The sequence below is a fragment of the Lactuca sativa genome, chromosome 4 (assembly GCF_002870075.4).
Source record: "Lactuca sativa cultivar Salinas chromosome 4, Lsat_Salinas_v11, whole genome shotgun sequence".
Lineage (NCBI taxonomy): Eukaryota > Viridiplantae > Streptophyta > Magnoliopsida > Asterales > Asteraceae > Lactuca > Lactuca sativa.
In genome coordinates, this window is record NC_056626.2 from 237,565,861 (window position 1) to 237,578,243 (window position 12,383).

A 12,383-nucleotide genomic window follows, 5' to 3' on the forward strand; every position below is an offset into this window, starting at 1 on the left:
TACTAGCTCATTTATTAATTTGTTGGCTTTTAGATCAATTAGGGTTTTATTGGGCCTATTAAGCCCAATAAAATATTATTAATCCCATTAGGGTTTTATTGGGTCCATTAGAGTCCATTAAGCTTCATTGGGCCCATTTGAGCTTCTTTGGGCCCAGTAGGGTCTCAAGCACCCCAAATGAATCAACACCACGAGGCAAACCACACCGCCACCCAACACGGCGGCCGGTGGCGGCAGCCACCACCCTAGGGTGGTGGTTTCTAATTTCTTTCCATTATTTCGCTTTTGAGTTATAATTATAACGAAATATCAAAGCAACACACACTAACTAAGCTAAACATACACACACAAACAACCTTGAGGTGGCCGGCGGTGGTGCATGGCGGCAGCCACCACCTTGCGGTGGTGGTGATGCCTTTTCCTAACAAATAAACACCCACACACATGCTTTATTGAAAACGGATACTTCCATCGATCTAGCGGCGTCCGACGGCATATTCCGATGACAGCCACCATGGCCGGCTGCCATGGTGGTTCTCCACGACCCTACTCGACAGGACTTCCCCCACAGCGCACCCACGTCGCACACGAGCCTTGAACCAAACCATCACTCACCGGTGATAACAGGAAACGCCATGAGTTCCTCCACCCACAAGGCGACAGGCGACAAGATGAATACAAGAAGAAGAAGAACAATAGCAGCGATTTGGAACAGTTACAACAACCGTGGTGGTTGATTCGTGATGTCAGCAACAAAGGTGGCACCGGAGGAAAGCGAGATTGCGACTTCGTCGATCATTACACCCACCGGCGGCGACATTTGAGGTTGCTTGGCAGTTGGCTCACGACTCCGACCATGGCTACGAGGCAGTCGATCGGTCTTTGGCATGCTTTGGGTTCATCGGCACGAGTCGGGGGGAAACATCTTCGGTGGCACACAACTCGGTCGATGGGAGGTGTGGCATCACCGGCTAAGGGGTCATAAGGATGGCGGCTAATGAAGAAACGATTAGGGTTAGGGTTTTGGGAGGTCGGTTCATGGTGATGGGTTAAATACCCGCATCTCATACAAACTTTCTACAGATTTGTCACAACCAGCCACTCCTTACCATATCTTTTCCAAACTAAGCCCAAATTTTGCCTTTTCTACCCCAGCTTCGGAAATTCCCTTCAAATTTGATACCTGATTTACCAAACTGCCCCTAGGCCTCTAAAATCTCTTCCATGAAGTCCCAATAATTACCCTTAGTCCATGCCTTCCATAAGACTTACAAATTAAGTCCGGATTTTACACTTTTAACCCCCAGTCTCTTAAAGTGTGACAATTAGCTCTACGAGACCATCATTTGATATATAGTTATTTATTTTAGGGCTTCTATTCATTCATTAATTTATTTAACTAACTAATAAATAAACGGGTGTTACAACGTCTTTGTGCTCCAACATATGGTTTGAACAAGTAACAACATAAGCAATATGCAACATTTTGATTTACACTATATTCTAGCCATGTATAATATTTATTAACATTAAACCAGGCAACATTGAATCTTTGTGGTTTGTTGCCAAAAAGAGTGCAAGAAAACTCATGCGATTTAGGTTGACAATGCCCTTTTAAAAGGTATGCTCTTCGAACTTCATCTCGAACATTAAAATCATAATATAAAATCCTAGTCCTCATTCCAGGGTCTAAGGAAAGATCTGTTAAATTCATTTCCACACGGTTATGTTTAGAAAAATCAACATTAAATGCCTCTGAAGAATCCAAAACTTTTCACTTTGTTACATATTTATCCATGCCTAGAAAATAACAAGTAATTAATAAATAATAAGCATTGTTTCTTATAATAAACATAAGAATGCATAAACAGAAAAACAACAGGAAAAATGGGGATAAAACAACAAAAGGAAAAATGGCGACAAAACAAACACTGCCACTTTCTTCTTTCTTTTACTTCAATAAAACAAATACTCACTTTCTTCTTTCATTTACTACAATAAAGCAGAGGGATGGGGCTGCTGCATCTTTTCCCCACAAGTGGTTGGGATTAGTTTAATATTCAAAAGGAAATTGGCGTCCAACAAAACAAATAAAGAAGTGATATTAATTTAATATTTATCAGTAGGGACAGGGGACATATCCTAAATAAACACAACCAACATTATACCCTAATTTTGTTCATAATATTATGTTTACAACACAATAACTTGTTCGCTGCTCAATTGCTCCGATCTCCAACTCTGCACGTTTCTACCTGAGCAAAGGGGAATTTGGGTATCCTAGCTAGTAAAAAAAAATCAAAAAGCTGAGGGTGGGTCTGGGCTAATATATAGTAATGTTGACTTGTACCATTTTAAGATTGATATAAAGCAACTATATATTATGCGTGCAACATAGCTCTGATAAGACAATGTTAGTGTAATTAAACAACACTAAGTTAAGGAGGGGAAATTTTCACCCTAAGACTCTGGTATTATCGATGCTTAAAATGTAAACAAGGGATGGCTCTATATACAGAGCATATATACAAGCGAAAGTAACTAGAAAACATTGCATGAAATAATTAAGGAAAATCCAAAACAAAGTAGTATGACTAATAATTAGCAAGCTGTTGATAAGATAGTAAGAAGAGTTTCTGATTTAATTTTTGGGGATTGTCTTGGAATCATTCATGAATAAGACTAGAGTGTGGGCACATGGTTAGTGGCAGCAAGGGTTGGTAGATGATTTGAAGCAGAGGTATCATGCAGCAACAGGGTACATATCAAGGGATAAACGAGGCGCCAGAAGGACCTCAAGTGGGATTGCTTTGCTGATAGTCACTCCCGGGGTTTCACTCATATCAATGGGTTCATTCGATGGCTTTTTAAGCACAAATTGTTGTATTAAAGTAGCTAAAGTTATATGCAAAGACCGAAGAGCAAACGGAATAGCAGGGCATACTCTTCTACCACTACCGAAAGGAATCAATTCATAATTGTTTCCCCTGACATCAACATGTTTATGACTTGTCAAGAATCTTTCTGGCTGAAATTCTTCAGGATCTGACCATTTATTAGGATCATGTTGAATTTTCCAAAGATTAGTCAATAAACGTGTGCCTTTAGGGATTTTGTAGCCACCAATAATGCAATCCTCCATGGACTCATGAGGAAGGCTTAGAGGTCCAGGCGGGTATAAACGCAGTGTTTCTTTAACGATTGCATCAAGGTAAACAAGGTTCTTTAGGTCGGACTCCTCTACTGCTCTCTTCCTTCCAACATGCTCATCCAATTCATCTTGGGCAAGTTTTAATACTCTTGGGTTGTTGAGCAACAAACATAAAGCCCATGTTAATGTTGCAGATGATGTGTCCAAGCCCGCAGCTAAAACAGTCTGCAAGTTTGAAGTAAAACAAATTTCTTGTATTAGGTTTCAAGCAACATGTTGATAATTTTGTGGAAATATTATAAAAGAATGTGGAAGAAACTATAAACGATTAAAAAACTTTATTAATAGCATTGGTGATGTATAAGACAAAATAATGATGATGAGACAAAGATTATAAGGTGTTTACCAAACATGTAGCCTTGATTATGGTATCATGGTCAAAACCACGGAATTCCTCTGGGGAGGCACCTTCAAGAACGGAAATAAGAACATCCATGAAGACTTGGCTTCTTTCATGTTGCTGCGCATGCTTTTCCTCGGCTCTCACTCTCTTGTGATCCTCTAGCCATCCTGTAACAATTCCGTACATCTCTTCTCCTGTCATCTTCATTTTTTTCTCGTTGTTGGAATCCTAAGTCAAGTAGGACTTGGAGACCAAGTAATAGCAACCTAGTTTTTAGGAAATCATAAACAAGTAGGTTTTTAGTTTCCTAATTGTAAACTAATTCTACAAGTTGGTAGTATATATATGTATAGATACCGAGTTATGGTTTGTACGTACATACACACACAAAACACAATATAGGTTTTGAGTTATTTTCCTATTAATCAAAGAGTTATTTTGATTATCTGTGTTTTCAATCTTGAATTGGTATCAGAGCCTTGAGATCAATTCTTACCTGTTGACGAGTAAGGTCAACATGGCTGATACAGGGGGCGATGGAGGACCGGTGACTGTGAAAGAAACCGGATCAACTTCTGTTCAGTGTCCCATGTTAAATTCCACGAATTACATGGTCTGGTCACTAAGGATGAAGGTAGTTTTAAGAATTCATAAGGCTTGGAGTGTGATTGACCCTGGAACAGAAGAGAATGAAGAGAAGAACTACCTGGCAATCGGATTGTTGTATCAAGCAGTCCCTGAATCCTTGATTATGCAGATCGGAGATGTGGATTCGGCAAAAACTTTATGGGATACGATTAAGGCTCGTCATGTTGGGGCCGACCGTGTAAAAGAAGCGCGCCTGCAAACCCTAACCGCCGAGTTTGATCGACTCAAGATGTTGGAATCGGAGTCAATTGATGAGTACGCCGGAAAATTGACCTGTATCGCCTCGAAATCAGCAGCCCTCGGAGAAACCATTGATGAATCCAAGTTAGTAAAGAAATTTCTGAAAACTCTTCCCCGATCAAAATTCATCCATATCGTCGCCTCTCTTGAACAAGTATTGGACCTAAAAACGGTGGGATTTGAAGATGTCGTCGGAAGGCTCAAAGCTTACGAAGAGAGAATTAGGGAGGATGAGGTGAGTGATGGAGAACAATCGAAGGTGATGTTTGCGAAGAAGGCGACTGGATCTCAAAGTGGAACGAAGGGAAACTGGAAGGGATCGAGTGGATCTACTGGGCACTATCAGACAAACGGATCAAATGGGTCAAAAGGAAACGGGTCAAACCAATACAAAACCAAAAGGTCCAATAATACGAGCCCAAATTCAAATAAACCCAATAATACTAATGACCCAAACCAAAAAATTAAGAATAAGAAGGATCGTTCAAAAGTTATTTGTTACCGATGCGATAAGCCGGGTCACTTTGCGTCTCAATGTCCGGACCGAATCAAAAAATTACAAGAAAATAATTTTATTGAATATGACGATACCGACGATGCCGTATTTTTACATGAGACCGTATTTTTGAATGAAGAGAAGGTGATACCGTCTCGATACGACTCACAAGAAAACGATGTGTGGTATTTGGATAATGGGGCGAGCAATCACATGACGGGGAACCGGTCATTTTTTTCCGAACTTGACGAAAACATAACCGGGAAGGTTAAATTTGGAGATAATTCGTGTGTAAAAATCAAGGGAAAAGGTGCTATACTTTTCCAAGGCAAGAAAGGTCAACAAAGGCTGATGACGGAAATTTACTACATTCCGGATCTCAAGAACAACATTATAAGCCTCGGACAAGCAACTGAAGCCGGGTGTGATATTCGAATGAAAGACAACTTTTTAACCATGCACGATGCCGATAATTGCTTATTAATGAAAGTACAAAGAACTTCAAACCGCCTTTATAAAATAAAATTACAGATTGGAGTTCCTATTTGCCTACATTCAAGACTAAGTGAAGATGCGTGGCGATGGCATGCAAGACTTGGGCACATCAATTTCGAGTCAATGAAAAAGATGTCCAAAAAAGGTTTAGTCAAAGGGTTACCAAAATTAGATCATGAGAATCAATTATGTGAATCATGCTTAGTCGGCAAGCAAACGAGAAAGTCCTTCCCAACCATGACGACATACAAAGCGAAACAACCATTGGAGCTTGTTCACGGAGATTTATGCGGTCCGATCACGCCGGCAACCAAGGGTCAAAATAGGTACATTTTTACACTAATTGATGATTTTTCACGATTTATGTGGATTTATCTCATAAAAGAAAAGAGTGAGGCGTTTACACACTTCAAAAAATTCAAAGCTTTGGTGGAAAATGAAATTGGAAAGCCTTTGAAAGTGTTTAGAAGTGATCGAGGAGGTGAGTTTACCTCTCTCGAGTTTAATTCCTTTTGTGAGCAAAACGGAGTTAAACGCCATCTCACCGCCCCATACTCTCCACAACAAAACGGAATTGTGGAACGAAGAAACCGAACTCTTATGGACATGACACGAAGTATAATGAAGGCAATGCATGTTCCAAACTACTTATGGGGAGAAGCGGTAAATCACTCAACAAATCTAATCAATCGAGTTTACACAAGAGTCCTTGGTGATACAACTCCATATGAAAAATTGTACAAAAGAAAACCGAATTTAGAAAATGTTCGTATATTTGGGTGTCTGGCACATGCAAAAGTTGAACCGGTTAATCAAAAGAAGTTGGATGCAAGATCAAGACCACTAGTACATGTTGGTTCCGAACCGGGTACGAAAGCCTACCGGTTATTCAACCCGGTAACACAAAAAATAATCGTGAGTCGAGATGTTATTTTTGATGAAACCAAAGGGTGGGATTGGATTAAAGAAGCAGGAATCAACAATGAAGAACCGGGTTCATTCATAATACCATGGGACTATCCAAGAGAAGATGTGAACAACAACCAAGGAAACGATGTAAACAATGATCCAATTGAATCGGATCAAGAGATTGGAGACGGAGCGGATGTACAAGATAATGAACCACTAAGTCCGGTAAATAATAATGATCAACAAGGAGCTGCAAACCAAAGACCTTCAAGAGCAAGAGTACCTCCAAGACGATTCCAAGATTATGAGCTTGATCTTGACAATCTCGAAGAACTCCTTCTAACAACCAATGACGAGCCAGTATCGGTTGAAGAAGCGAAGAAAGAACCAGAATGGGTCAAGGCCATGGATGCGGAAATCAAGTCGATAAACAAAAATAATACTTGGACTCTTGTAAACAGACCTATGGGGGTGAAACCAATTGGACTCAAGTGGGTGTTCAAATTAAAGAAAAATGCAGATGGCACCATTAATAAATACAAGGCAAGGTTAGTCGCTAAAGGTTACGTGCAACAACCCGGTATTGATTTTCAGGAAGTGTTTGCCCCGGTAGCTCGAATTGAAACTATTCGATTTCTTATAGCCTTAGCAGCTACTCATGGGTGGGAGCTTCACCACTTAGATGTAAAAACAGCATTCTTACATGGAGAATTAAAAGAAACTGTTTATGTGTCACAACCGGAAGGCTATATAAAGAAGGGCAACGAGCATAAAGTATATCGCCTTACAAAAGCACTATATGGTCTAAAACAAGCACCTCGAGCATGGAACACGAAGCTTGATGGGATTTTGAAGAATATGAAATTTCAAAAATGCATGAAAGAACCATCGGTGTACCGGAAATGTGAAGGATCTAACTTGCTAATTTTAGCAATTTATGTTGATGACTTATTTGTCACAGGTACAAACTTGAGCATGATCAAGAGGTTCAAATTAGAGATGTCCAAGAACTTTGAAATGTCGGATCTTGGAAGATTAACTTATTACCTTGGCATTGAAGTTAAGCAAGAAGAATCGGGGATTACTATAAACCAAGAAGCATATGCTAAACGCATTTTAAAAGAAGCCGGTTTATATGATTGCAATCCAACCCACATACCGATGGAACCGGGAAATAAATTGTCAAAGGCCGAGGATGAACCCGAAATCGACCCAACACAATATAGAAAAGTGGTAGGATGCCATAGATACCTCTTGCAAACAAGACCCGATATGGCATATGCGGTTGGAGTTGTTAGTCGATATATGCAAAGTCCAAGAGAATCACATGGTGGTGCAATCAAACACATTCTAAGGTACTTACGAGGAACAACTGGATACGGAATTAAGTACGAAAGAATGGGACAAAAGCGGCTTATTGGTTATAGTGATAGTAGTCACAATGTTGACCCGGATGACGGAAGAAGCACAACCGGTCACATTTTCTACTATGGGTCATCACCAATTACATGGTGTTCACAAAAGCAAGACACCGTTGCTTTATCATCTTGTGAGGCTGAGTTCATGGCAGCCACAGCGAGTGCATGTCAAGCAATATGGCTTCAAGATTTGCTTGGGGAAATAATGAACAAAGCACAAGAGAAAGTTATTCTTAGAGTTGATAACAAGTCGGCTATCGAACTAACTAAAAATCCCGTTTTTCATGGAAGGAGTAAGCACATTCACACAAGGTTTCACTTTATTCGTAATTGTGTCGAAAAGGAACAAGTGGAGGTGGAATACATTCCCGGTGAAGAACAAAGGGCGGATATTCTTACGAAACCATTAGCTCGAACCAAGTTCAAGGAAATGCGGAGCTTGATCGGGGTTGAAGAATTCTCTAGAAGGACTTAGAGATTCGGGGGTGATTGTTGGAATCCTAAGTCAAGTAGGACTTGGAGACCAAGTAATAGCAACCTAGTTTTTAGGAAATCATAAACAAGTAGGTTTTTAGTTTCCTAATTGTAAACTAATTCTACAAGTTGGTAGTATATATATGTATAGATACCGAGTTATGGTTTGTACGTACATACACACACAAAACACAATATAGGTTTTGAGTTATTTTCCTATTAATCAAAGAGTTATTTTGATTATCTGTGTTTTCAATCTTGACTCGTATCCTCCCAGGTCCAATGGCTTCAGATATGGAATAAAATCAGACACCACAAATGTGCCCAACAACACAAAGAATTTCCTTATCACTTTTTGAAATCGAACACCTTCTTTGTCATCAGGTGAAAACCTTTTTCCTGAAACAACCCTGACGACAACATTTAATATCAAGTTCTGAAACAATTGTTTCATATCCACCTTTACCATGTCGGAACTTCCACTCTCTTTATTCTTTACCCAAGCGTTATATATATCTTCCATGGATGCTTTAACCTCTGAAGAACGAAGAGGTCCAAGCATCTCCACACGTCGCTGAGAGAGAACCTCCAGAGTCATGATCTTGCGCACTTGTCGCCAGTAGTCCCCATAAGGAGCTAGAGCCAAAATGGCATACTTATAGCCCATGTGTTCTACTGCCATTGACTTGGGTCGACTTGCAAACACCTTATCGTTTGTGGTAAAGCACTCTTTCGCCATCTCAGCGCTACTCACCACCAAAACATTGTGAACACCAAGCTTGATGCTGAAAATAGGGCCATATTTATCTGCCAATCCACCTAAGACCCTGTGAGGTAGTTCAGGTCCACCTAGAAGGCGCAGGTGTCCGATTACTGGCCATCGGCCCTTGACTTGAGGTGGTTCTGTGTTTTTCACTCTCTTTCCTTTAAAGCTTTGCAGCAGGAATTTTAGTAGAAAACAAAAAACAATTGCGGTTATAGTCGCTGAAAATGGGAGAAACAACTCCATGTTTTCTACGTCCAGAAGAAAAAATTATGAGGGTGATGATACATAGGTTTCATAATATATAGAGATGGAACTCCCTGGCTGGCAGTGGCTGCCAACATTTTATATATTCAAATTGAATGCTAATATAAAAGTCAACAAAGTGGGCTGAAAAGTTTGTTGGATACAATTGTGTTATTAAACGTAATGATCATGCATGTAGCATAAACATATACTTAAGAAGGGAATATAATTTAAGAATGACATATACATTTCTTGGTCTTGTGCCAAAAAAAACGATAGAATCTTTCTGTTGTTGAATTAGATGTATTTTGACCAAATTAAATTTCATCTATTTATCACCTAATGGCGTTAATATCAAAATCTTTCATTTAAATTCCTTTGAATTCGTATGCATTCCATGACACAAGGTTGATCTTAATTTATTTTCTAAGCAATAATGTATATGATTCGCACTAAATATTTTTTTTTTAAATTGCAATTTTATAAAAAGAAAAAAGGCATCTGCTTCTACATGAGCAAGGTATAATGAAAGAAATTGAAAAAAAATATTTAATCGCATAACAACCTTAGCACACAGTGAAATCCAATTGCCTCAAATAAAGAACCTAAACTCTAGAATTATATATGAAAACTAGCCAAGAATCAAATCCCAACAAACTCCATAAGTAATCCAACGTATGATGACCACCTTAACGTGTATGAACTTTTGATGAAAATGAAAATGTTTGAACGGAACAAATGATCAATCAATCATAAGGTGACCATGACTTCTCTAGTTACGCCAACTCTCTATCTCAACTAGCATTAGTGCTGGAAAATGAAAGCGGGTGAAAGATTCAATCAAAACTGTTGGGGTGTGAAGTCTTGTCCATCATGGAGCACTTACAACAAAAAATGTAACTTGCCGACGATAAAAAAAAAAACGTCGCAACTGATGCTTGTATCGTCGCTAATACCTTTAGCGATGACATCTCGTGTCGTTGCTAAAGGGTGGTCGTTATTACCTCGCAGCTAATACTCATTTGTTGTCGCAAATGGCACTGTCCCTAATACTCTCCGTCGGTAAATGTCTCTTTCATCACTATTGGCGTCATCTCTATTGATATTCCAGCAATCATTCAGAGTGTTTCCTAATACTCTTCCTGGAATCAGTTGACGTCACAATTTGTCAATGTGGTCCATAAATGCGTACCTCTGTGGGTTCATCAAGGACTTTTCGGCATGCAGGATGGCATATATGATCCTTGATAACCCAAACACTAGCAGGAAACCGAACTGAGATCAAACTTATCCAAACTTACTCATAACTCCAACGCGATACGTATCCCCAACATCCATCTAGTAGCAATAGAAGATGACATACCCGCAACATCTAGAGGAATACTAATCACCTTCTGCTGACATGATCAACCCTGCTACCCCGAAGTAGCTTAAACCCGCAGAGCGACAAACTCCCTTATGCATTGTCCTGTACGTGTTGCACTGACTCAGGCCCTGCTGGCCTTTCACCCGAGGATTAGAAGAAATGGGTCTCTTCCCGGGACCCTATACTATACGCACCTAGCACGAACCTTTTCTCAAAGTGCTCCAAATCGATCTCGTATCTATAAACTCTTGGAAGTCAGATCCTTCAGGGTCTAACACCCTGTCACGCTCGCTAGCTCACTTTCCAATGGCCAAGCTGCAACACTGGAACATCCTCTGTCCCCAAACCGGGTCACTAAATCTTCCCCGAAGCTTCTCAGATTCTTCAAGACTCACACTGATTCGAGTATTGATCCTGTGCTTTCAGTAGTACGGGCCTAATACTACCTTCCACGCCTATCCATACTTTCCTCAGCAATCCTCCCGAATCCTCTAAGTCACTTCCTCAAACTGGTACACCCAAGTCTCACGGAGCCTCACTACTATCCCACTCAAACATATCCTAGGCTTTCCTAGGTTCCCGAACCCACCCAGTCCTCAACTACTGAAAGATTCCCAATAATGTCAACTAGCTACCTCATGAATATAGCCACATGCAACAGAGATCAGATAATCCTTCATGTAACAGACTCATCCCTATAACGATTAGACTCAAACGAGAGCTGGGCAATAGGGTCGAATCTATCACTCTGAGATTATCCAGCCTGTGCCACATGTGACTTAGCATATTCACTTAATAGCTAAATCACATTACTAAAAGTCCCACAAAGCACAAAGCAAGAAGCATTCAGACAATGGAAAATCTAACCATCATATTCTAATCAAATCATTCTATCCTCTAATCAGGAATTTGTACATGTAATTCAAAGGCTCATACAATCAGGCATAACCTAAACAGGCTATCCTATTACCGACTGATAAGTACTAACATGCAAGTCTACAAGCACATACAATAGGCATATAAGGCATCCTCCCTATATCCTTAGCCCTAATCTAGCATGCAGTTCTCATAATCATATCATATCATAACATCTCATAACATGTATGGATATCTTGGGGAAGACTTACTTGAGCTTGGCTGGTTGCACGCATCACACACCTTGGTCTTTTCTCTTTTCAAACTTTTGTTATAAAATGATTTTACTTTTGAAAATTTTCATACCATGTTCTTAGTTTGAGTTCATACACACCCGAGAGTGTGCCCGAATCCCTCAAACCAAGGCTCTGATACCAACTTGTATCATCCCAAAAATAAAGGCCAAAAATTTCATTTTTAAATACGTTATTAGAAAACCAACAGTGTAATAAAACTTTCGTAATATCATGTCATGTCAAAACTAAAGTAGAAATAGTCAAAACATATTATCATAAGACAATATCAGAGTGTAATCCCAAAGATCTCATGTGCGGAAAACCATAGTGTGATGCACTGCGATCGAGCCGACTCCTTTCCTTTGAAAACGAACTACCTGAAACCAAAACTAAAAATCGTAAGCACAAAGCTTAGTGAGTTCCCCCATCATACCACATACCATACTATATATTTTGAGGAAATTATGGGGTGCCTAACTTACCCATGTCTAACCATTCTGGGGTGTTTGACGTACCCAGGTCAAGCCATTCTAGGGTGCATGACGTACCAGTCGGTCTATTTCACCCAACAACCGGGGACTATTTCACCCCTACTACTACCATATAACACATAGCATAACATA

General features: G+C 39.8%; 1 protein-coding gene across 1 annotated transcript; it reads right to left on the minus strand.

Annotated features, from left to right (window-relative positions):
• Nucleotides 1-2,574: 2,574 nt before the first annotated feature.
• Nucleotides 2,575-9,312, minus strand: LOC111912935 (cytochrome P450 CYP82D47). Its single transcript, XM_052771097.1, has 3 exons — nt 8,470-9,312; nt 3,558-3,782; nt 2,575-3,376 (listed from the first exon to the last, which is right to left on the minus strand). Exons 1-3 carry the CDS (start codon nt 9,241-9,243, stop codon nt 2,744-2,746), a joined length of 1,632 nt encoding a protein of 543 aa, XP_052627057.1. The 5' UTR covers nt 9,244-9,312; the 3' UTR covers nt 2,575-2,743.
• Between the last annotated feature and the right edge of the window lie 3,071 nt (nt 9,313-12,383).

Excerpts from the sequence above, each read along its gene's own strand:
- LOC111912935 (XM_052771097.1), bottom strand. The coding sequence starts at position 9,243 with ATGGAGTTGTTTCTCCCATTTTCAGCGACTATAACCGCAATTGTTTTT. Across the intron at positions 3,783-8,469 it reads TGAAAACACAGATAATCAAA|GATTCCAACAACGAGAAAAA; the intron begins ATAACTCTTTGA and ends TACTTGACTTAG. Across the intron at positions 3,377-3,557 it reads TAATCAAGGCTACATGTTTG|ACTGTTTTAGCTGCGGGCTT; the intron begins GTAAACACCTTA and ends TCAAACTTGCAG.